The 24,693-nt window shown below is 42.5% G+C and overlaps 3 protein-coding genes across 3 annotated transcripts; 1 reads left to right on the top strand and 2 right to left on the bottom strand.

Annotated features, from left to right (window-relative positions):
• The first annotated feature begins 106 nt into the window (after positions 1–106).
• LOC120832961 (galectin-related protein B) lies at positions 107–4,669 on the top strand. The gene is made up of 4 exons (XM_040199685.2): positions 107–477; positions 778–863; positions 2,498–2,678; positions 3,864–4,669. The coding sequence occupies exons 1-4, from the start codon at positions 358–360 to the stop codon at positions 4,005–4,007; spliced, it is 531 nt and encodes a 176-aa protein (XP_040055619.1). The 5' UTR covers positions 107–357; the 3' UTR covers positions 4,008–4,669.
• Positions 4,670–6,090: 1,421 nt separating this feature from the next.
• On the bottom strand, positions 6,091–10,445 carry plek2 (pleckstrin 2). Its single transcript, XM_040200537.2, has 9 exons — positions 10,270–10,445; positions 9,942–10,106; positions 9,180–9,364; positions 8,993–9,084; positions 7,971–8,158; positions 7,766–7,867; positions 7,258–7,341; positions 6,893–6,971; positions 6,091–6,322 (listed from the first exon to the last, which is right to left on the bottom strand). The coding sequence occupies exons 1-9, from the start codon at positions 10,321–10,323 to the stop codon at positions 6,195–6,197; spliced, it is 1,077 nt and encodes a 358-aa protein (XP_040056471.1). The 5' UTR covers positions 10,324–10,445; the 3' UTR covers positions 6,091–6,194.
• Positions 10,446–14,685: 4,240 nt separating this feature from the next.
• tc2n (tandem C2 domains, nuclear) lies at positions 14,686–24,033 on the bottom strand. The gene is made up of 12 exons (XM_040200511.2): positions 23,593–24,033; positions 22,999–23,073; positions 22,722–22,916; positions 21,793–21,963; positions 21,234–21,307; positions 19,884–19,953; positions 19,364–19,464; positions 18,752–18,868; positions 18,396–18,587; positions 16,709–16,823; positions 16,401–16,600; positions 14,686–15,744 (listed from the first exon to the last, which is right to left on the bottom strand). Exons 2-12 carry the CDS (start codon positions 23,063–23,065, stop codon positions 15,634–15,636), a joined length of 1,413 nt encoding a protein of 470 aa, XP_040056445.2. The 5' UTR covers positions 23,066–23,073; positions 23,593–24,033; the 3' UTR covers positions 14,686–15,633.
• Between the last annotated feature and the right edge of the window lie 660 nt (positions 24,034–24,693).

The following is a 24,693-nucleotide window of genomic DNA, read 5'->3' as shown; positions in this document are numbered from 1 at the left end:
ACATTGACACTGTACTTTTTATTATTAATACTACGGTACCAGTTTAATGAACTGTGACCAGTGAAAGCATCATTAGATGGATTGTTCCTGTTTTAAAGAGAAGCACGCAGTGTGCACTTCCCCATAGAAATGAAATAATGCATGACCAGCAACAGAAAAGCATTGACAGGAATGTGGAGAGTTGAAGCCGCATTTTCGCTCCAGTCCCCCCAAAACCACCCTCTTCATGAACTAACTTCTTTTCTAAATTTTTCTTTTGTATCGAACTGGTTTAGCAGATTGTAATATGCGGCCCTCCCCCTCTCCCCCTCTGCCTGTCTCCCACCTCTGTCACAGCCAAATTGGGAGCCTGTCTCCATGACAACGTGGAACAGGAGGGGTTTGCCAGTTGGAGTCAATCAGTTGGCATCACCGCTCGAAACCTCCACACTGCATCACGCCCTGAGTGGAATGGACGAAAAGGACCAGAAAGAAAATGTATGTAGCTGTAAAATTTTGATTGAAAATCTGATAACGTATAATATCCAATTTAGTCATGCATTATTGAAAGAAATGGATGCATATTGTGCAACCGGATTACAGATTGTTGAGAATGTGGATCCAGAAAGCTATTGTTCCCAGCGGTGCCGTATGGGTTGCAGCTAACGGCAGGTGCAGACATCAGCAGACTGATCGATCACAGATGACCACACCGATATGATCTAGTGTGCTCAGCGGTATGGGCCTCAACCTGTGTGCGCGCTCTTCTCTACCTGAAACACCTCTATTGTTTCACAGGGGGAGTATACTGGAGAGATAAAGGGTGGACTACGGCCTTCAATGAAGCTGGTGGTCATTGGAATTATTAACAAAGAACCTAAAAAGTAAGTCCACACCCTATTTTCATTTTGTAATAAAAGTATTGTTACAGCCTGCTGTTGCACACATGACGTGTCAGTCAGTTAAAGTTATTAAAATAAAATGCTCGGGCTGATGATGAAACAGGATTTCAGACGGCTGTTGTCTGTGTTTGAGTGCAGCAGTTCCCTGCCATGGGAAAATATTTTTGTAATGCCAGTGTGTTGCCTAATTATGGGCTGGTATGTGAATGTGCATGGTAGAGCTGCAAAATCCCATGAAATCTGAAAATCCCACTGGAATTTCTTTGTTTGATAACATCGATTGGCTAATTGCACATTCAGACATCAGTTAAGTGCTTATAAAAAAACAAAACATTTACTGGTTAAAAATAAAATGGGACGCAGATCTTTCTTAAAGAAACGTTAGGGAGGTTATAAGGATAAATGTTCCCAAAGGACCATTTTCAATACTGTATACATTATGACAGAGGTCTTTTAGGTCGTTATCATACTAACCATTTTCAAAAAGTTCCCTTCAAATGCTAATTTGTCATTTTGGTCGCCAGATCAGGTCAAAACATATAATATGTTAAAATATATGCTAAAATGCCAGATTTGTACAGAATATTGTTGTGTACGTTGTCTTAGCTTTTCACGGGATCAGGACCAATGACAGGGCATTACGTCTTGTGACGACTGTAAAAAGAAATCAATCATTTTGTGTCCAAATCAAATCAAGTAGAAGTACTCATTATGTAGAATGGCCCATGTCTGTTTCCTGACAGTTGTACACCATTCGAGTAAATAGAGCTTCAACCACCAGGTTTGTTTCAAAATTAAAACTTTTATAAATTCTCCTGCAGGAATAAGCAAATGCTCCTTTTAAGTGGATATCAAATATTCTTCATTAAATGTGTTAGTACAACAATGCCGTTTTGATAAAGACCAGAAGATGTCACTGTTCTCTAAAGAAAAGAACAGATTTATAATTCAGTTGATTCTCGCAGAGGTAGAGCATTAAAATAATGTAAAACTAAAGGCAGATAAACAGTAGAGCTACATGATGCAGAAAATATTCAGATCCTTTACGAAAGTACTACCACACAGAATAAATACTTTATAGTTATAGTTCCAAATAAAAGACCTGCATTGAAAATGTAACTCAAGTAAAATAATACATGATATTATCATGAAATCTATTTATAGTATTACAGGCATTCAATGCATTGAAGTGACTGCTGATCACTACCTCACCATGAATATCCCAATTATTAGTTACACTCAACTAATACTTATTTTCATTATAAATTAATGTGAATATTATATAATTGTTATTGCTTTACAATTAGTCAGAGCCCAAACAGACATCTTCACATTCTTAGTTTTTTCCCAAAATACAAGTAGATAATCAATATGAAAATTGTCACATCTTTATGCATTTCAGTAGCTGGAATCACAAAATATTTTGCTAAATGATGATCAAAATAGTTGACCCCAAATTATCTGCAAACCGACTAATTGTAACTAAAGCTGCCACATAAATGTAGAACGGTAAACAAATAAAATAAAAGTGCAATGTCTGCCTCCAAAATGCAGAGCAGCAAAGCTCATGTCTTGACTTCTGTCCCTTCCTCGATATCTCGTGTCTGTCCGAGCAGCATCGAGGTGATTCTGTCCTGTGAGCCCGAGGAAGAGGACACGGACGCCGATGTGGGATTTCAGCTGAAGGTGAGCTTCATGGATAAAGCCGTCCAACGCAACGCTCGCCTGGCTGGAGAGTGGGGAAGACCTGAAACTACCCTCTCCTACTTTCCATTTGCACCGGGAGAATCCTTCAAGGTACGTTTGTTGTCCTCTGACATTGAGAGACAGTCGGCCGTTACGGTCAAACTGATAATATCCGTCCTCACTTCTCTGATCTCTTTGTTATCTTCGACTGTAAAAAGTAGTTTTCTGTTCAAGCTGCTGGAGCTCTTCCTAATAGGGTCAAATAGAAAGGTCACCTATAAACATTATTTCATCGTATTGTTTGAACAGTCCCCATCAACACTTCCCTTCCAATCCTGGTCAGAAATGAAGTAAATATAAAGAAAAGTCAAATAGGACTAATGCTGACCAACACCCAAATGTAAAGAAAAAGCCCCATAAGAGTGAACATGTCCAGGAACCTCAGTGAGAACGGCACAGGATCTAACCGGGTGGCCGAGGGGATAGCTGCACTGGATATAGTAGATTAACAATGATAACAGTCATAGTAATTGTGTCAGCAGTGGTCATGTGACTACAAATAATGATGACAGTAGCAGGGGATGTCAGGCGGGACCACTGCAGGTACAACCACCATCCCAACAACCTGTGAGGAGAGAAAGCACAAAGACTCCGGGGAAGAAGCCACGTCAGTAAAGTGACAGTAATGTGACTAATAATACCATTTTTAGTAGAAGGAGGCAGGATGCAGGAGGCAGGAGGCAGGAGGCAGGAGGCAGGAGGCAGGAGCCAGGAGGCAAGAGGCAGGACCAGGGTCAGGATGTAACCACCATACACGGAAACCTGTGAGGAGAGAAAGACTTTGTGAGGAGAGAAGGAGAGAGAGAAGAGGAGAGAGGAGCTCAGTGTGTCCTAGGACGTCCCCCAGCAGACTAGGCCCAGAAATTGGAAGCTGGTTCCACAGAGATGATCCTTAACGATCGAGATGAAATCACCCTGAAGGGGATTGGCTCAAAAGAAAAAAGCTCGAAGCTCTGTTCAAAACACTTTTAAATCCTGCCCCCAAAACCACGGAAAACAAGCTTTCAAGTCTTAATCTTTCACATATTGACGGGTGAACGAGCTATAAGCTAAATAAAATCACAGATACATACATCTCTCGAGTAAAAGAAACAGACCGTTTTTTAGATATTTAATAAAACCGTTGTATTATGTGCATGAAGATCTGTGACTTCTCTGTTCATCATTTTGTCCAATACAATATGCCGTTCCTTTTGCATTAAACCCTAACCCCTCCTTCTCCTCTCTGACTGCCAGATGGAGATAGTTTGTGAGCACCAGCAGTTTCGCGTCTTGGTGGACGGACAGCCTCTGTGCGGATTCACCCACCGGCTCTCCCAGCTCGCCTCCCTCACTGCCTTACGCGTCTTTGGAGACCTTCAGCTCACCAAGGTGGCCTAAAACACCAGCGCTGGTGGTTAGAATAGAGCTTCTCTGAATGAAGTGACCCAGGAGGGGGGGGGGAAAGTGACGCCTGTCTCGTAATCACGTGTTGAGAGCCTTCACTAGATTACCTGTTTGGGGACTTGAAGTTAGACTGAATGTAAACGGTTGTCAGTGTCTTAAATCAAGGAATGTGATGTGAACTGTTGCAATCGTGGTCCAAGCGACACTACTTTCTCTTCCCGGTGAACATTTGCACAGACGTGATGCGTCACTGCTGAAAGGAGTGCCACATCCGTCTGAGCGCATTCGAAACCTCTGACGTCTGTCTTTGATTCCTCCGCAGTTAACCTTTGAAAGCACTTACTCTTATACGAGCGCCTGCATGAAGACGAATGTTTCTGAAATCAACCGATTGCCGCTCTGTGCCCGACTCAGTGCTCTAACATGTAGTAATATAAAGCGACTCGTTGCATGCCGTTAACACACAGCGTTGGTTTGTCTCCAGATTAAACACAAAGTTGCAGAGGATGTAGAACTTTCTGTTATTTTAACAATATTTAACAATAACAACCATGAAAAGCTTCCAATGCCCTCGGGTTCTTGTGCTTTTCTTCTCCCCTGTGTGAACGTTTCATACTGACTTTACTGCGCTGCAATAAATCACCTTTGTTGTTAAATGTTTTGGTGGTGAACTTGGTTGTACTTGGATTGTCTGTCAGACTGACTTAAATCACTGAGGTGTGGCATCACCTCTGATTTCAGTGCAAGAAGCCTGTAAAACAACGGCAGCTGAGCGTGAGTCACTGATAAAGGCCGTGCTCAGCTGGCAGAGAGGGAGTGTCCGTCTGTGACTTCTGTGAGCAGCCGCTCTGAACTAAGACATGCTGATTGGGACAAATGCTGCCCGAGGCCTTGTCTCTTGTCTATGCTTGTCTCCGATCGTTTGACTTGACTTAAAGTACCAAACAACGTTCCACTCGCCTTAAGTTAAAATCAAGTTGGAGCAAAGACCTTTCAAGAAATTGTAACTACACATAAATTACTGTTTAGTACCTGTTTCACATACTGGACAAAGTATAAAACTATGATGGAGAACTAATAGACTTTAGCTTAGTCATTATTTGATGACCTCATTGAAGTCAGGACGATCTCACACACAGAAACATTCAATAACTAATACTACAAAAAAAATATATATATATATATGACTATACTGTTTTCTTCTTTTTGATGAAATTGAATCCAACACTCCTTAAGATCTGCAGAAACGCTGTCACGGACGAATAAACGTCCTGTTTAAAAGTAAAATGACATACGTTTTATCATGTTTAGACCAGAGGTCTTCAACAGGGGGTCCGCGACCCCCTGGGGGTCCGCAGAGGTACTGCAGGGGGTCGCGAAATTTTTGGTTGATAAGACAATTTTTTTTCCACAAATATAAATGTCTTCAGAATCCGAATTGTATTTATTGTCTTCTTTATTGTTACACATTAACATAAATCCAACATATTGTAGCGAACGGATAAATTAGTGGAGAAGACATTATCTTTCAGTCCGCAAAACACACATCCAGCTTCCCACAGCAGCTCTCAAGCTGAGCCCCGGTTCACTCACAGCTCCTTTCATGCTGATACGACAGCAGAGGCACCAGCCAATCAGATCACGTTCATGCTCACGTAAAAGCGCAAAGCTCAAAAATAAAAGATGGCGGACGAAATTCTGTAGAATAGTGGGTCCCTGCTCCATCTCGCCATCAGTTTGGGGGTCCTTGGCCTGAAAAACGTTGAAGACCCCTGGTTTAGACGATCTGGCCATTTATAAGGCTTCATAACAATAAACGGTTTGGAATGTTTAAGAATTGATGTATACACTTTACAAGCCTGTAAAGGCTTGTTTTAGGTCCAATGTTTGTAACTACAGCTGTCATATAAAAGTAATGGAGCAAAGAAGGAAATATTTATCTCTGAAATGTAGTGGAGAGAAAGTATAAATTAGCAGAAAAAAAAAACAGTCAAGTGTCCGACGTTATGAATGAAATGCCTTTAAATCCTCCGTGCATGGAATGACAGACAGAATAATCAAACAGAAAGCATTGGTATTTAAGAGAAATGTTTCATGACCACGTTTATTTAAATTAATTAACATTGCACTGCTACAGTATACATTCATGGAATGCGTAAATCTTAACATCTTGAAACGGCTCTACGTCTGCTTCCTGATGGCGTCTATCCAGTCCATCTTCTGCTGCTCGGTCGGCGCCTGCATGAAGTAGTGTGTGTCTGACTGCGTGATGATTTTGAACAAGTTGCCTTGAATGTTGCCTTTTACACCTGTGAGGGAGACAGATTCATTCATGTACAGGAGCGGATTGTCTGGCAGACAAAGCAGGATTAGTGCAGTTACATTTCCGTATGAAAAGCCATCGGTTGAAATGAATAAATCAGAATATTTGACAAGGAAGCTGTAACTGGAATGAATGATGATGCAAAAATAACACTGACTTTAGTGTTAAATACAACACATGTCATCAGGAGGGCAAAATAGTGTAATTCTGGCTTTAATCAGAATTTCCCCACTCTGTCTGCTAATGCTTAATCTCAGGATTAAGAATGTGACTTTCCTTAAATAAAAGAACACATTGCATTTCGCTGTTGTTTTTAGCGAACATCACTCAAACAGGAGTAAATGATGCATTTATTGGGAATGATTCCATTTTGGTGCTTTAGAATATACTTGCAGGAGCTTTTTATGTGGGATTAACTCAAATTAAACTCCAGTGCCCATGTTCATCTTGAAATAACAACCAAAAAAAAATCATTGCTTCATTGCTTGTGCTATGTTTTGATTTGCTTGACTACCTTTGTTTGGAGAGGTTCTGGCCTCTGAGGTCAGTGACTCACCTGAGGGAACTCCGTTATCGCCCAGGGACGACACCAGACAGGACCGCAGAGAGAAACCGCCTGCGGGGCTGATGTCATCCTGCCGAGTGGCGTGAGACAGGAAGCGGACGAGACAGAGTCAGACTTTACAGTAATGACGGCTTCAGAGTCATAGCCTGGAGCTCAAGAGAGAACAACATCTGCTTTGTTTTGCAGCTCCTATTTTCACCATTTAAACATTTATTTACGGAATGTCCTCAGTTATTAAGTGTGTTTGTAGATAAACTTTCTTTTAGATCAGGTATTTAAACCACTTAGTGTGCAGTGGCATTAACGGTAGGTGGGCCCACGTTGGGCCTCAGTAGCATTGTCTGCTGTCCACTCACCTTGGTGGGATCATAATAGTGAAGGTATGAAGGTTGTGAACGCAGCACAAACAGTCGCACCTTCCAGTTCTTCCTTCTGTGTCCCTTGTGTTTAAAGGAGGCCCAATGGTGATTTTAGTTCATATCACATCATCATGAATTTCTTTTTTCAAAGTCAAAGTCAAGGCTTCGTAGTCGTAGTGCAAATAACAACACGTTTGGCGTTGTTCATAATGCTTTTATAAATGCTGATAATCCATTTACAAAGCCTCAGCCCCAAGATTCAAGTCTGCAGTCATCAATGTTAATAAGATGTTCAAAAAAAGGGTTCGGTGCAGATTTTCTGTAACCCTTAAATTGTCAATAAATTAGTTCAATCAGTAATGAACTTCATCAATGGTTGATTTCATACATTTATATATCAGGCAAAACATTTCCTGGTTAGTGCTAAATTTGGTTTACTTACGTAGATAATTCTGTCTCTATTTCATGCCCTTTGCTTTTAATAACAGCGATTCAGCGGGCTTACCTGTTTAAGTAGATATCCTCTCTTGACCACTTTTCCACTCAGCTCCACTGCAGAAGCGGAAGACTCGGCCTTCACACTTCCTCTCTTCTTTAAGCTGTCAGACTGTAATAAAACACAAAAGTGCTTCCGATTAATTCTCCGACCTGCTCAATCTGCCCACAACACATGTAGGTATTCTCAGTGTGGCGTCGTGCAGACTCCTCACAAAGCTGTACAGCGCGGTGGAGTCGTCCATGAACTGCTCGCTGAGGCCGGCAGTGCGGAGAGCCTCGGCACTCTTCAGGCCGATGGGCCGCAGGAAACCCTCCTCCAGCAGGGCCGAGGCCAGCGTCATGGCCTCCACACGGGTCAGAACCAGCTGCATAAACACCAGCCAGTCCACCACCGCCGAACCTGCAGGGAAAATACATATGTGCAGGTCTGCATGACTCCGGATCCATTGACACATTGTTACAGAAGATGTGCACATTTCAAATAGTGTACAAATATAGAAATGCATGGAGAGAAAATACCCTAATCTACGCAAACGTTTTTCCTAGTGTTGGTAGTTTATTCTACATACAAATGTAAAAACAAACCAATTTTCATTTAGAAAGCAAGATAAAGATGTATAATGATAATATAGTGTATGCACAAAAACTTTAACACAAAAGACAAACTAGCACGGTAGAATGAACAAATCTTTGCACAAAAACTGTGAGCCTGCAATTACATTGCTGGAATTGACTGTATTTTCCAAGTAGTTGTGTCTTTAAATGCGTTACTATTAACATGTAAGGTATTTTAAATAATGCCCAAAAGGTGCAACCCTTGAAATAACTTAAAAGCTGTCCTCTGCAAAAATAAATTCTTGCTTGATTTAACACTAATACAATTTGGGCGATTTAGCAACTAGATGTTTTAAAAAAAAAAGAAATCGCACAAAAATACGTTAAATTGTTAAAAGCAATAATCCACAAAATGAATTATAGTCTCAGGCACCAAGACAACGGGGACATTAATCAAGACGATTAAAAACACAATTCAAAACATGAATTATACACTACAGTTCTAAATACAGTTGCAGAAGATCCTTCATTTTTGTTATTTCATCCTCATTGACGTCATGAGCATCATACAGGGACCTCAACCCGAATGAATATCGTAAAAGTGAATACGTGTTTAAATGTTTCCAAGCAAACGTCCCCCGCCATGACGCGGAGGATCGAGGAGGCCGTGCGGGCTCACCTGAGAAGCAGTTGCTGTAGGTGCTGCCCTGCTCCATGTGGTTGCTCATGTTGATGCCGCTGTGGACGTCGTACATGCAGTCCAACACCTTGCTGTCAACGAGATGGAAACGAGCAGAACGGGAAGTGAGGCGGTGAGAAGCCATCAGCGTGTGGTGAAAAGATGGAGTGACGGGATGTCGGCTGACCTCAGATTGATGTCGTGTAGCTGTGATCCAGCAGGGTGCTGCTGCTTCGTCACCTCCCCACCTTCAGACGGCTGCAGCTTGGCGACCGCAGCGGTGATGTCATCGGCCCAGTCGTCTCTCTCCTCCCGGGAACAGGCCTCCAAAAAATGATCCACCCCATTCTTTGTCAGCAGCTTGAATACCAACTGGAAAGATAAATGGAGAGGAGATGAACGTGCAGCTCTGATGGCAAATTCAGACCAAGAAAACAGCAGCCTGAAGCAACACCGGGCCTCAAGTAGACGCACCTTAAATGTGGTTGAATAAAACACGAACAAAAGAAACCACAAGAAAGAAAACACAGTACAAGTGACAGACAGCAGATTTGCTTTATGTTTATGACAGAATCAAACCAAATGAATGAATGAAACTTTTTCCCCTTAAATAATCTCTTTTCCGCTTCAATTTGTTTCATAAATGAGGACACCAGACCGAAAAATTTCTATTTTTTACATAATAAAACACATTTTAATCCGTAGGCAATTACTTAACGAGAACAAACTTTATTTGAACCAAGAAAACCGGTTAATGATAAAGTTTTATTAATCCAGCACCTCTTCATCTTTTTCTTTTCTTTTTCTAATAAAATTATAGGATTATTATTAATATTATTTTTCTCAAATAATCTGTAGATTTCTAGATAACATCATTATTGTAATTTATATTTTATTAATAATGCCATTCCAATTCTTACAATTTCACCAACACTGTGAAATAACTCACCGGTCGATTTTCGTACTCCAGAAACGGACACGTTATCACACAGTCCTTCAGGAGGATCTTTCCTCGCTGACACGAGTCCCTCTTGCCTCCTTCGTACTTGTAATACAGCAGCTTGTCAGACATCAGCACGAACCAGCGCGCCTTCCAGTTGTGAACCAGATGACCCTGCGATCACATTATCAGAAATTATAACAAATGTGACACATCGCGTCAGTAGATTAACATACTCTTCTCTCTGGAATCATATGACCTCTTTTCTTCAAATAAAAGGATGTGTAATTATACATGTGTATAATTAGCATGTGTTTATTTAAGTAAAATGTCCTACCCTTTTCACAAGGAATCCTTCTCTCAGAGGCGTGTTTTTATCGTCCGTATCCATTCTGCTCAGTGTGATGTTTGAATTGATCTTTGTCTGGTCCTGCCTGCTCCAGTTATTAAACACAGAGCAGTGCGTCACCGTGTTTCCACCCACACCCACACCCACACCCACAGATAACTAGCTCAACACTGGGAGGCCAATCAAATAATGCACTTTCTGCTATTTACCACAAGAGGGCGCTCTGACTCCTCTGCCCAGCACAGGTGATGCTTTTATAGTATTTACTATGGGGCGCCGTTTGTAAAATGTAAAACGTTCTAAAATCCTGCGCAGTTTTGCCACATTTAGCATTATCATATGAACAAAAAAGCACGACAATATTCACATGTCACTTTTTCAAACATTTAGAGAGAAATTCATGTACATTCATGCAATAACTTTCCCAAGGATAATGTTTGGCTGTAACAAAGTTGTTGAATAATATAAATGTAAATCTAAATGTAAATGTTATATCTAAATATAAATGTTAAATATAAATGTAAATGTTAAATGTAAATCTAAATGTTAAATCTAAACATAAATGTTATATCTAAATGTTAAATGTAAATGTTAAATCTAAATGTAAATGTTAAATCTAAATGTTAAATGTAGAGTCTACATTTAGCTCTACATTTAACATTTAAGACTTGACGACTGAACATTACAATAATTGCGGTAATGCACGCCGCGGCAAGACAAGCTGGCAAGTCCGGATGAATTAGCTCTTGTTATAGAGCAGGGGTGTCACACTTATTTTAGGAAGGGGGCCACACACTGTCCACGTTGAAATCATGCGGAGGGGTTCACGACGCGGGACTTTGCGCAACCCCCCCTTGACCGGACCATCGCCGAGGATTTGACCGCCCCACCCCATGAAAATGTACATGAGCATAGAGGAGGTCAACATGAAAGCAGAGTGTTACCGTTTTGGGATCTGGTTTAAAAACAGTTCAAAGATTGGGATATGACACACAAATAGGCGATTACTGCTCTTTTACCATAACACCTCAAATGACCGCTGTGGAGAGGGGGTTCACGGGCGCGGAACGTCCGCAACCCCCCCTTGACCGGACCATCGCCGACAATTTAGATTTAACATTTAGATTTAACATTTACACATAACATTTAACATTTACGTTTAGATTTAACATTTAGATTTACATTTAACATTTATATTATTCAACAACTTTGTTACTGCCAAACATTATCCTTGGAAAAGTTATTGCATGAATGTACATGAATTTCTCTCTAAATGTTTGAAAAAGTGACATGTGAATATTGTCGTGCTTTTTTGTTCATATGATAATGCTAAATGTGGCAAAACTGCGCAGGATTTTAGAACGTGCAACATTTTACAAATGGCGCCCCATAATTTACTAAATTTTTTCTTTGAGTTTTCATACCTCAAAGTTATTGTCACAGGCTCAGAAATGATAGATCGTCGTTGGTAATAAAGAGCTCAGAAGAATGCTCATAAAAAAGGAAAAACAAGAGTCGGACAGTGATTGCAATTATAATTAATAAACTGTATTTAAATAGAGATCTAACAAATATGTGGGCTTTGCATAAGGAGAAATGCCAACGTATAGACTGTACATCAGTAAATAAAGCGTGTATGTATGTGAGAAAAGGGAAAATGTCTCAAAATTAAAATTCAGTATTAAATTCCATTATGTGAGGAATTCCAATCCAGGAGATGAAGATGTACAAAACATCCGACTGAAAGATGGAAGGTTCTGGTTTCATCCCGTTTTGATGAAAAACCAGCAGCTGCTGGTCGACCAGAGCTAATCAGCTTTGTAGCAGATGTTCCCAGTAGCAGGGTATTACTGGTTGAAGGGAGCACAGGGGTTGGTGCACCATTGTTACCGAGACTCTTGCTCTTACGACCACATGAGGCCATGCTGGATGTTATTGTGTCTTCCTCCCCTGAAAGAACATGAATGAGATGATGGCTGCTTTGCAAATAGGCCTCCGCCGGTCTCATAATTAATCCTTTAAGCTTATATTGCTTCAGTAACTTAACATTTACCCTCAAGTTCAAATACGTATTTCAATCACTAGTAACTCTTTTACATCCTGTAAAAACAATTTATTCTTGTTTATTCGGAAGATTTTAGAAAAATGTAGTCTCTATTTTAACTCTATTTGGAGGGAGTATTTGTTTCTTTGACTGCTAAATGCTCTATCATGTTAACCAGCTTATTGCTAACTTTTGTAGTCCATCTTGTAAAGTTTTGCAATCTAAAATTGTTCTTTTTTGTCAGTTTCTGTGATGAAACCAGCTGCTCTCTGCGGGTGAAAACGACACAATGAGAGCAAACGTGAATCAATAAGAAAAGACGCTAAAACGCTCCTCCGGGTCAGAGGTCACTCTATGAGTGTGCTGTGAACAATGCCTAGACATTCTTTATGTTCAAGTATTTCTGAAGACAACGTTTGCAGGATTTGTTCTGACTTTGGCGCCCCTTGGTGTCCCAAAATGCATATTGTCTAAGTGGTGTTATTTATTGACGGGTACTTAAACTCTGCAGCTTCTAACATGCTGAGTGGAAAAGAATTTCAAGCAGCGGGATGTTGTGAGATACTTTAAAATGAATTACAGTTTGAATGTGCGTATTCTTTGTGTTATCTTACCTGATTCTCCTTAACATTCCAATACAGATCATGAAACTGATGTGCTAATTTCCAACTCTTTCCGTCGGTTAATTCATGTCTTTTTAATAATTTGTGGACAATAGATCTCTGTGAGACAGAGGAATACGACACACCGTGCGTTGCAGAGACAGTCGCTACTTGTTGGCCCGGCTCTTTTCATCTGTTGAAGAAATACACAGAATATTGTCAGATTTCTTCAGCCATTACGTTTTGTGACTATACAATTGTCATTGTTGTTGTCTTGTTGTGAGCAACAGTGATGGACGGCTCGGATATAAATAATGTTGAAGTCTGATCACTTACTTTCACACAAGCTTCATCTAGCAAACATTCTGTCGGCAGCATTACTTTCCTAAAGGAGGCCCCTTTTTATTACAGGATTTATTATGTTCCTTCCAGGATGTCCAAACTATTTTCCAGCTGGTTGTCAGTGAGGTAGTAATAAGCTTGGAGTGGGCAGGGGGGTGGGGTCACGTGTCATATCATGTTACATTACTCTTTACCTTGAATGAAAACCAGAGGATGTGCCTTCAAATACGAGGAGAGAATAATTATAATCACGGCCGTCCTCTCTGCTTCAGGAATCCAGTAAACTCATTGCGTCTCCCAGATGAAGGACCCTGCAGATACAAGCATGACGTTGTTAGACAGCTGGAATGTGCTGCAGACTCACTGTGCTGCACTCGCCAAACGGGTGCAGGGGGAAATAATCTGTCGTCTGCACAAAGAGCAGCAATGAACCCCAAATCCAGCTCGTGAGACAAAAGCACCGCTCCCTGAACAAAGTCAAACAAGCTCCTCCACGCTGCAGAGCTGAGCGTTAAGTCAAGTCACAGGTGAAGGCGTGTTTGGAATGCCCTCTGTGTAACATTAACCATAAATCAAACATTAATTACGTGACATAAAGATGGTGGTGTTTTGGCCGCCCCGGATATGAAGGGCTGTGTGACGCAGGCCGGCTTACGTGGGTCGGCCGGTTGTCCTGGTCACACACACACACACTTTAAACACAAACACTTGCCAAACTCTGTTTTCCTGGTCCACAGACTTATTGTTCACTGGGTGTGTGTTTGCGTGTCCACGTCTACAGCTGATCACACAGAGCACGTAGTCAGTCACTCTCATGCTTTATGAGACTGAACTGGGAAACCTTATTCCCAAAAGAAAGTGTAATTGTCCCTGACAGAAATAGGATATTTGTTCAAAATTTCATTTTGAATAGTGAAAATGTTAAATGTAACAACAGAAAATAAGGTTTGTATTTATTTTAAGTACCACTGAAACAGCTAAAAATTGTGTTGATTTGTCCACACAAATGACAAATTGTCACTGCTCAAATGTTTAGGTTGAGATGGCCCACATACAGCAGCCACATTAAACTGCCTTTATGGTGAAGAGTGACGTCGGAAAAACAGGACGTTGCAAAGCCAGCAGGAGGAGAACCACCGGGAACAGACTCTCCTCCCGTTTGCTTTGAGATTTCTCAACCAGTGGCCTCTTCAATAAAAAGTGAAAGGGTGACGCTGTGGTTTACGGCTGTTGACCCAGTTTAACAGGCGCTGCACCGAGTGTAACGAGAGCAATGCACATGCCTACGTACACGGCCGGTTTTCCTTTAATGTGACAGAGTTGCGAAAAGTGTGTTTCTGATTCTGCGCCGACGAAATGTCACATACAGCTTAATACTTACAGAATGCATTAAATCAATACGCAAACAAACTTCACTTTTTTGAACGACATCTACTTTTAATCACTAAACATTCAACATTAAATACATCAAAAAATAAAGTGTTTTCATCAAAAGCATACAGCGACACATGATTTATTAATTGAAGGATTAATTGGGTGATCTTAATATTTCTTCTATTCTTAAAAAAATACCATTAAAAGACTAAAAGCAACAGGGAATTGACTCTACTTCAAATACATATGCCTCTGGTTCCCCAATTCAATGTTGTCCAAAAACAATTCAAATATGTCACATACCAAATGTATATAAATCAAGATCTAAAAACGATGGACTGCATTCACAATGTGCGGTTTTCAGATGAGAGGCTGCACAGAAGCTTCTCAGCACTAAAAAGCGGACAAGTAGCTAGTGAACACATTGGAGTCTGATTGATCCCTCAGGAGCTGGTGGAAACAAATTAAATAATGCACTTATATTCATATAAAAAAATAAAACTCCAAACTGTTTACAGAGTTACGTCTTCAGTTGGAGCCAATGGAGTCTGTGGACTATACAAAAGTAAAGACTATTTTAACATGGGTCTTAATTACAGGTACAGTGAGTTTGACTTCATGGCGACTTTCTCAGATTTCTTTCTTTCTAAATGAAACCGGGACAATGTTTTCCCTACGAATGCAATATACAGCTTTATATACACAGCAGACTTTGCTGTCAATCAGGCAAATGCTTTACATTCTACACAGAAACTTCCAGCAATAACACTTTGTTCGAAACCCCATTATTTACAACTGCGCAAGCTGAAGAGTGGAAATCTGGTTTCGTGTGGCGTTCGTAGCACGTCCAGCGGCTTACAGTCCGGTCCGCGGGCGGCGACTCAGCTGACGCAAGGCTGTGTTCCTCTCTGCGGGGAGAAGCCAGCAGGCACAGCTGGACCTGCATCAGGACGACGGCACATCTGTAGAGAAGACGTGAGGAGGGACGCGCTAGGCAGCGCTCAGCCGGAGCCACGCGGACACCACTTTCTCTGGGTGAGCCATCGCGTCCTTCCACTGCTCCACTGCTTCTGGGACGGGGCTGTCGAATCCCAGATGCACCTGCCAGAGACAAAAAAACGTTGGGATGGGATTAGCCTGCTGCATTTAAGTGTTTCCTTTCAACAGATGAGGGCCGCAGTGCTCTTCTAAAACTTTTCCCACCTCGATCTCCAGCTTTTCTTGGTGTGGTGAGATCAGTAGCTCAGCGATTAGCTATTGTGAGCAAAATGTAGATTCAAATCACTGTGTATTAATGATGCTGCTGATACTTTGGGCCGTCAGTAAAAATCTTGACGGCCTTCAGTTTTAATACAAGGAAGTACTTGATGCATTTTGGGATGAGCTTCTTTGGGGTGTTTTGTCTGCTTTGTATAGCGGTGAAAAAAGCAGACAAAAGAATTGATTTACCAAATACTTTTTGGTAAATCAATATTTTTCACAGCTTTTCAATATTTTAACAGTTAGATAAATAAGTATAAAGTTTCAAGATAAAATAATTAAATAGAGATGGATATTTATATTGACTGTACATTTATTCCTATTTTTAGGAACTGTTAAAAGTGCAAATATGGAAATTTGAACTAAATGGACCGTGACCGTAATGACAGCACTCTCACTATCAGTGAGGCCTACACCGGAGATTATTTCAAACAATGATTAAAAATAAGGATAATAACGATCTAAAAAGACCTACATAAAATGTCAGAAGAACTCACCTGTCCGTGACACTGTTTCCTCCTGACCGAGCTGCGGCTGTAGAGTTTGACTGACAGCGAGCAGGCGTGGTCCAACGAAGCCAGGAAGAAGTGAAAAGTCTCCGCCCACCTACACTGTCCCCCCGAGGCCTTGAGGACGCGAGTCTTCTTCTCCATCACCGGCCGCCCCAACTGGTGCATCTCCACTTTGACAAAAAAGGCTTAAGAGTTGGAAACAACAGCGCGTTAGTCCCACGGCATCTACTCATTTTCATTTTGTTGTAAAGCATTAAATCCCATTCAACTTCATCCAGCCGCACATCGAGTACCTTGCGTGAGCGGCGAAGAGGATGTTGGGAGGCTTTGGGCAGCGAGGACCTGGAGTTGGATGCGTCCGTTGACTGGTTGAAAACAGGTGGTGAGATGCAACTCAGAGTGGCACACCTGCAAGAAAAATACTCAATTATATAGTTTTCTGTCTTCATGTTTAGGAGGCATAATAATGTGATCTTTAGATACGGAGCACAGAGACAGTTATTGTTGTTTCCTCGACACCAGAACAAAATATATTAAACAAAGAAATTAGTCCCTTCAACAAGTCAGATAATTTACAATTTACTAGGTCAATAGTTACACTCTGCAGTTAATTGTTACGGTAGCAATTCCTCAAATTCATGGAAATTATTCTTGTGAATTTCCCATTCGGAAATTTTATGGTGACTCAGACATATAATACCAGGCAGGTAAACAATGGTGCTGACCGCGGCCATAATGATTTCAGCCATGCTTGGAAGCACCGGGGATTAGAGTCCTAGACGCCTGGAAATAATTCGGCACTTTTGAAACTTTCAGTTTATAGTCTCTGAGTCGATGGTGAATGAAAGGGTTTGATGCTTGAAATAAGCTTTTACGGGTCTTATATCCAGGTGGTTTCTCACAAGTGAGACGACAGAGGTCCGAGGACACGTCCGCTTTTATAGCCTCACTGTTTGTACTCATTAGAAACGCTAGTGGCCCTTTTGTCAGGATTATATTGATGAACAAAATAAGCATGATAAATATTTCTTGGCCTTGAAGCCCGTTTTCTGCAAGAATCCTAAAGTAAAATCCCGTTGATTTCTTGTGCGATGCTAACTTCTGGGTTGAGAAAATACCCGTTATCCCTTTAGCACCTCTCAGCTTCACTTTGTGTTTCGGGCGAAACGCTGAACTCTAACAGACTACGTGAATATGTTAAACGTCGTAGCTGCTGGACTTTTGGTAGCATGTTAGCATTCCGACATTAGCATTTAGCTCACAGAATCCCAGTGACTGAGCACAGCCTCACAGAGCCGCTCTTGTTGTGTGTATGATTCATCTTCAACCCCCAGCTGCTCCGGTCCTCCTCAAAATGCTGCTGATGTTTTTCCTGTTCAGACCCTTAAGAGCTTCGACTGACTGACAGTGATTTGGACAATTTGTCCCTTTTGTGTCCACAAGATGGGTAAAATCACTCACTGAATCAAATCAGCCCCCTGAAAGACGAGTCGCCGTCTGAACGACTAAGTGCAGAAATAGTTCAGATTTTACCGTCATTGGACAGACATTTATCCATTTATCCACAGAACCACTCTCAGCCGTTCAAATGGTTTGAGGTTTGACCTATTTTCCAAGTCTTACATTTACGCACTCTAGTTTCTTCTCTCCAATAAAGGTCTCCTCATTTCCCTCGATAATGAATCCCATTCGCTTTTCTTACTGTGATTATTAATTATTAAGAGTACGGCGCATGCCAGTGGCGACTGGTTCATGAGGCACACGAAGCTCCTCGTCCTCACTGTGCGAATGGGTGATCGAAGACAGCAGCCAACAGAGGAGACAAAGGAAAATAAGTAATACAAGTCCTGGATATTCACACACTGCTGGACAGCAGGTAGTTACTTTAACGGACATTTCCTCCAGTGGTTGACATTTGAGGACTTGGGAATATCTGCGGTCAAACATCTTGGTACAAGAAGACGTGAAGCGAGCGCTCACCGAGGATTTGGAGGGGGGGTTGAGCTCGAGCCAGTGCTCCGTCTCTTGAGAGCCGAGCTGTCTCAGGGAGAGGACGCACTCCGCCACCGTACGTTTCTTGGGGTTGTGCGTCTGCAGTCGCAACACCAGAGCGCTGCAGCGCAACTGCTGAAGGTGCAGCGCGAACACAAAGGTCTCCATGAAGGACACGTCCTAAAGAGCAGGCAGAAAAAAGTGGGACGTTTTTCCACCTCAAATCATAAATAATAAAGACATCTGAGGAAAACTATACAACTGGAAAAAAAACTGCAAAAGATATTTCAACAAAGGTTAAGTAACAAAAGTAAAGTATCAGGTTTTGGACAGTCGGTCAGTACCTGACAGTAGTCCTTAATCGAGCTCTTGAACTGTATCGGTTTGGGGATGGTGATGATCCCTTTGAATCCAATCCTTTGCTGTTCCACTCCATCCGGAAAACGGTTGAGGTCTGAACACTAATAAGGAAAGAGGAAATTAAATGTTTGAGTCGAGGCAAATTAAATCTATTTATTATTTTTTGTATTGTTTCAGGACTGTGGATGTTTGAAGTCCTCCTTCCTTTTTTAAAAGCCATTATTAATGCGAAAAAAGCTTCATTTCATGCTCCAAGAAAGACTATAATTCTGACACAAAGAGTATTTGTGCAACCCCAGTGCTTGACTATCCACTTCTATCCATGCGTGTGCCCCAAAGGTTAGTTCAACTGCAGGGCAGACAAAAAAAAAAAATACACTGATCACTGTGTGTCAAGGAATCCATGAGGAAAGTTCTGTGTCTTAAAAACAACCTTTTTCTCCCGAGTGTCCGAGCTACTTATTAGAGCGCTGAGAGGTGCGAACAGAGACCTGTGTTCTGCACACACAGAGGATCCATTGAGAAAACCTGCAGAAGAGCACAAAGAGGCTGTTTGTGTGCTCGCGGTCTCCTCCTCTCACAGCATGTAACCTTACCTGAACCACGGTGATCCACACCTGCTCCAGAGCCTTCTGGTAGTTCACCCGGACGCACACCTTCCCCAACTCACGCTCATCGCCAGACAGGGTGATGGAGTCTGTAGCATCCGCAGCACAACAGGAACACATCACTGCGTGTTATTGGATGTAATGGTGTTGAGCTCCGGGAGTGTTTAAAAAATAATGTGGGAATATGTGCACAATTGTACCAAGCAGATCAATCAATGGTCGTCATTGTTCAACGCGAGGTTCCCCAAGAAAATGCATTTGCAGCCATTTTTGCTGGCGTAGAAAAACAGTGGTGGAGTCCTGTGCTTCCATTTAAATAAGGAGGAGTGTAAAACAGCAGCAACAAAGAAATCCTCCGGGAACGTGGCCGACATCTCGACACACAAAATGCGACGTTTGCAGGCGATCGCCGTGTCAGTTGTACAATGCACAGTGATCTTAATCACACTTACGCCGCAGTACGAAAAGGGGTAAAATCGTCAATAGAACAGGTGGGTTTTTTAATTACCGAGGCTGCTTTCAATGGAGCCAATCGTGGAGGACGTGCTGCTGAGGACGCTAGAGACGGAGTCGAAGCGCTGCAGGGGAGAACAAACACATGTAGAGATGAGCATCATCGCACGACAGATTCATCGTTATCTTCACTCAGTTACAAAACGCTGGAGAGGAGAGAAACACTCTGTGCGGCTGTAGCGTAATGAGCTAAATGCTAATGCTGTTAGGTAGGTGTATTGTTAACTATGTTTATCTTAGGTTACATTATTAAGAATTGATCATTTGCAGTAAAACCAAAGAATCTATGAGGCTGATGAAAATGTTACTCTGAAAATCTGATTTAATTCAAGTTATCCTCAGGCGAGCATGAATGTCTGATCCAAATTTCACTCCTTCCAGTGATGATTAAGAATTTGGTTACTGTTCGATATTCTTTTAAGCCGCTGTGCCTTTCAAGCTTTTATTATTAAATGCTGTTTGCTCACAATAAGGCCGAGCTAAACATCAGGGCTAATTGAGCAGTAAATCTACTTCACTGTGTGTTTCTCTGGATAATAAAGTCGCAAACAGAATTGAAAGGTGAATAGAAATGTATCTGCTTTGGTCACGAATAAGTGATGCTTTAACGTTGTTCTTTTCAAAGTACGTGCCTTGAATGAGACATTATGTTTATCAAGTTTTTGGGTGAGACGTTAGATTCGTTGTTTGTAACAACAGGCATACTCCACCATATGCTCAGAGAAATACGCCCCAACTTACTCATTGTTTTCCTTGGTGCATTACTGATTAAATAGCACTTTGTTCCACACAATCAATGTATGATTCACATGCAGCAAACAGACACATTCAGGATCAGCTGGAGGAGCTGAAGAGGATATTATTCTCTTGTGATTTTATCGTTATATTTTAGATTTCATATACAATGAGATCATTTTCACAATGACTGTAATAAACTTTGGACCTCTTAAAGGTGATTTTGTAAGACTTGAACAAGATTTTTTTGGAGTTTATGTTATTTGCGTTTTCAGTATTATCCCCTAAATATTAGAATCATTGTTCTCATTGGATATCAATGAGCTCCTCCTCGCTCCACCACGATATTTATACAGGAATCCACCCAACCCCCAACATTGGCTCGAGGGATTCAGGGATTTTGGGGTGAACAATGCTATGAACTAAAGATCATCTCAATATTTCAACAAAACGTTGCGCCTTAAATTAAAAACGGCAACTTGTGAGCCTGTTTGCCATCTGCTCCTCTCTGCTATTGAGGACAGTGGAAAGTAAAGGACTATTTAAAGTGTTGGTTGACACAGGGTGAGAACCGCTGCCTGAATACAGATTAGATAAAGAACGCGCTCACCTGCATGTGCGGGCTGGACAGATCAAACATGGAGCTGTTCGGTTGCTGCTCGCCGCCCACATTCAGAGTCCAACCTGGAAGCCAAGCATTACCCCACAATGACGTGGTTTAATTAAGTCTATATCTGTCCTCAAATCAACAACAAATGCCTGTTTGTTTTTTTAAACCTTAAATTTACAACCCTGTACTTTGTGAACTGCAGGCAAACTGTAAATCAGAGACTAGCTGTTGAATAGATCAATGTCATCTTTTTCCATCAATTTGTCCCGCACTACCACAAATTAATGTATATTATATGTTTAGGAATAGATCCAAAATGATGAATGTACCCGTGCATTTTTAAAATAAGCTAATGTGAAAAATAAAAGAAATAAAAAAACAGTAGGCGGGAAGTGCGAGTATAAAAGTCCACGTGCAGATTTCTGATTGGCGTACAATCGAAAACGGCCTTTTGTGATACAATTCATCTGCAATAACGTTTTCAGATGACATAACTGTCCATTATTTTTTCTGCTTACTTGTTTACTACTTGAAAACTATTGGAGGAGCTTTCTGCTACCTGGACTTTGGGAGCCGGAGTCTCTGCTCCTCAGGGTGCCACGGCGGGAGGACCCGGGGGAGATGTACTCGGTCAGCCGCCCGCGATGGAGGCCGGACTCCGGGCTGTAGGTGAACTGACTGGTGGCCAGCAGCTCCGCTTTCCTCTCTGCATACATGCAGCGTGCTGAACCTGCAGACAGACGCCGGGGCTGCAGGTCAACACGCTTCCTTTTGATCAAATTATTTTTTTCGGGTAAACTGCAAGACTGCGGCCACTCGCTTAGAAACAGGACATCCTGGTACTTATGTAAATCAAACGCCGGGTCGTACAGCAGAGGCCTCCGAGCAGATTTAAACGAAAGTGTGATGCGTGAGGGATTATGGGACTTGACTCGCCGTAACTTTTATTTTAGCCTGACTGTGAGCTGAAAAGGTTACAGGTGTTATTCCACGCCTGTTATTCTACCTACCTGTTGAAAGGTAATTAAACGTTGCTAAAATGCCAATATCATACATTGGATGGGGAAGTGTTATTTTTCTTAATTTGACCTTTGTTTCATCGGCCTTACAGACATCTTGAGAAATGCAACAAATGTTCAAGAAATAGACAGAAGTCAAGCTAAATTGAAACGACCAATTCCAAAAGAGTGTGTGCAGTGGTTGGTTCTGGCATTGCAGGACCGGCTGCAGACCTTCAAAAACACACAAAATGCGTGTTGACGATGTACCGAAGCACAAGAGAAACCGCACTTGCAATATATTTTCCGGATAAAAGAAAACAGCGAGTTACATGGCGTCCGTTCAATGTGGTTAGAGACACCGTGACGAATGGGAGAGTGGAACAGCCCAGCCTTTAAGTCAACACTAACATCTAAGACGGGCTTCTACGTCATTGCTCATGGCAGTTCCTTAGCAAACGAAAACGAAAGGAGAACGGCGGCTACGCACTCTGCGGCCCAGCCTGTGGATTTGGGTAGCCGGGGCCTCTGGGTTGGATGTAGGAGGCCTTGAAGGTCGGCAGAACAAACGGCACATCTCTGCCGTCCGGGGGCAGCTTGGACATGAGGTAATCGTCTGAGACCCTCCTCCTCTCTCCATCCGGCTCCCACCCTGACGCCTTAGGAGGCATCTTCAGCGCAATCACTTGAAAGCACAGAACCGTCCAACAATTAGAGGCCGAGCGCTGTGCGAGGGCTGGCGGATGTGTGCCGGGACGGCAGGTTACCTTGGGTCTCCTGCTCCCTCCCTCTCCTCTTGGTGAACTTCTTGCAGCAGTCTTTGAGGCACTCCATGGCTGCAGCTGGAACCATTTCAATGGTGATGTTAGAGTAAGCGAGCGTTGGAGTTTACACAGTAAACAGTGGTACCAGCAGGTCTGGAGAAAACCTTTCAGGGGATCTAATCAGGAGTCGATAACACTCCAAACGATAAGATGTGTTACGGTTCCCCAACATTTGCCGATAGTACATTTTTAATTCCCATTTTTTCGGGCGGAGTGACCATAGTGACTTTAGCACAGTGTCTAGTTATTCTACAGTGTAAGTGGCATGGCGCCCCGAAAATGTCGTCTTATACTAATGTGCTCCAAATCTCAACATTTGCAAGAGCACCTTCAAAACAAGTTCTTCAGAGCTGACAGAATCCTAAAAATAATTTTAAATCCCCCAAAACAGCGAGTGAGTACACGGAGCGTTGGTGTATCTCTGGTGGGGAAGCGCGTGCTTGTAACGTAGAAAAAGCCGCTTCAGGAATCAGACGGAGACCGACGGTCCTCACGAGCAGCTTCGAGCTGCGACTTCACACGGAGACGAGAACTCACCCGCGCGACGTGTCCACGAGAGGACAACTGCTGCTGTGTCCACAGGAGGACAACTGCTGCTGTGTCCACGAGAGGACAACTGCTGCTGTGTCCACGAGAGGACAACTGCTGCCGTGTCCACGAGAGGACAACTGCTGCCGTGTCCACGAGAGGACAACTGCTGCTGTGTCCACGAGAGGACAACTGCTGCCGTGTCCACGAGAGGACAACTGCTGCCGTGTCCACGAGAGGACAACTGCTGCCGTGTCCACGAGAGGACAACTGCTGCCGTGTCCACGAGAGGACAACTGCTGCTGTGTCCACGAGAGGACAACTGCTGCCGTGTCCACGAGAGGACAAAGTGCTGCCGTGTCCACGAGAGGACAAAGTGCTGCTGCTGCTGTCCCACCGGCCGAGTGCGGACCAATGCCGGTAAACCGAGCGGGTTATGGATTACTTGAGGTCTCTCTCTCTCTCTCCCCCCTCTCTCTCTCTCTCCCTCTCTCTCTCTCTCTCCCTCTCTCTCTCTCTCTCCCTCTCTCTCTCTCTCTGCCCCCCTCTCTCTCTCTCTCTCCCTCTCTCTCTCTCTCTCTCTCTCTCCCCCCTCTCTCTCTCTCTCTCCCTCTCTCTCTCTCTCTCTCTCTCTCCCCCCTCTCTCTCTCTCTCCCTCTCTCTCTCTCTCTCCCTCTCTCTCTCTCTCTGCCCCCCTCTCTCTCTCTCTCCCTCTCTCTCTCTCTCTCTCTCTCTCCCCCCCTCTCTCTCTCTCTTTTTCTTTAAATCACCCGTTGCCTAAAAGTGTCATGTTGCCCCAAATTTATTTTATTCGTAGTTATGATCCTTAAAAGTCTTAACGTGCACCGTAATTTGTAACATAAAATCCCCACGGATTGTGTTGTAATATAATCCCAGATTGTGTCATACATTCCCAACACTGGCATTCCGCTCCAAAATGTACCCAAAAGCAGTTTTAATCTGCTGACATTACTTGAGGAACCTGCTCATTCTTAAACATCTCGAGCTTTGTGTAGCACCTCCACAACATCATCGTTCATATAAATCCCAACACCTTTTTTACCTTTTCTAACATTCCAAATGTCCCTCTGTGTGATGTTCATAACACAA

The sequence above is a fragment of the Gasterosteus aculeatus genome, chromosome 15, assembly GCF_964276395.1.
Source record: "Gasterosteus aculeatus chromosome 15, fGasAcu3.hap1.1, whole genome shotgun sequence".
Taxonomy (NCBI): Eukaryota; Metazoa; Chordata; class Actinopteri; order Perciformes; family Gasterosteidae; genus Gasterosteus; species Gasterosteus aculeatus.
This window is presented reverse-complemented; position numbering and strand designations above follow the sequence as displayed.

Excerpts from the sequence above, each read along its gene's own strand:
- LOC120832961 (XM_040199685.2), top strand. The coding sequence starts at position 358 with ATGACAACGTGGAACAGGAGGGGTTTGCCAGTTGGAGTCAATCAGTTG. Across the intron at positions 478-777 it reads AAAAGGACCAGAAAGAAAAT|GGGGAGTATACTGGAGAGAT; the intron begins GTATGTAGCTGT and ends ATTGTTTCACAG. Across the intron at positions 2,679-3,863 it reads CACCGGGAGAATCCTTCAAG|ATGGAGATAGTTTGTGAGCA; the intron begins GTACGTTTGTTG and ends TCTGACTGCCAG.
- plek2 (XM_040200537.2), bottom strand. The coding sequence starts at position 10,323 with ATGGATACGGACGATAAAAACACGCCTCTGAGAGAAGGATTCCTTGTG. Across the intron at positions 10,107-10,269 it reads AAGGATTCCTTGTGAAAAGG|GGTCATCTGGTTCACAACTG; the intron begins GTAGGACATTTT and ends ATGTGATCGCAG. Across the intron at positions 6,972-7,257 it reads ACTATTATGATCCCACCAAG|GATGACATCAGCCCCGCAGG; the intron begins GTGAGTGGACAG and ends GCCACTCGGCAG.
- tc2n (XM_040200511.2), bottom strand. The coding sequence starts at position 23,065 with ATGGAGTGCCTCAAAGACTGCTGCAAGAAGTTCACCAAGAGGAGAGGG. Across the intron at positions 22,917-22,998 it reads GAGGGAGCAGGAGACCCAAG|TGATTGCGCTGAAGATGCCT; the intron begins GTAACCTGCCGT and ends TGTGCTTTCAAG. Across the intron at positions 16,601-16,708 it reads CTCTTCGCCGCTCACGCAAG|CCTTTTTTGTCAAAGTGGAG; the intron begins GTACTCGATGTG and ends CCAACTCTTAAG.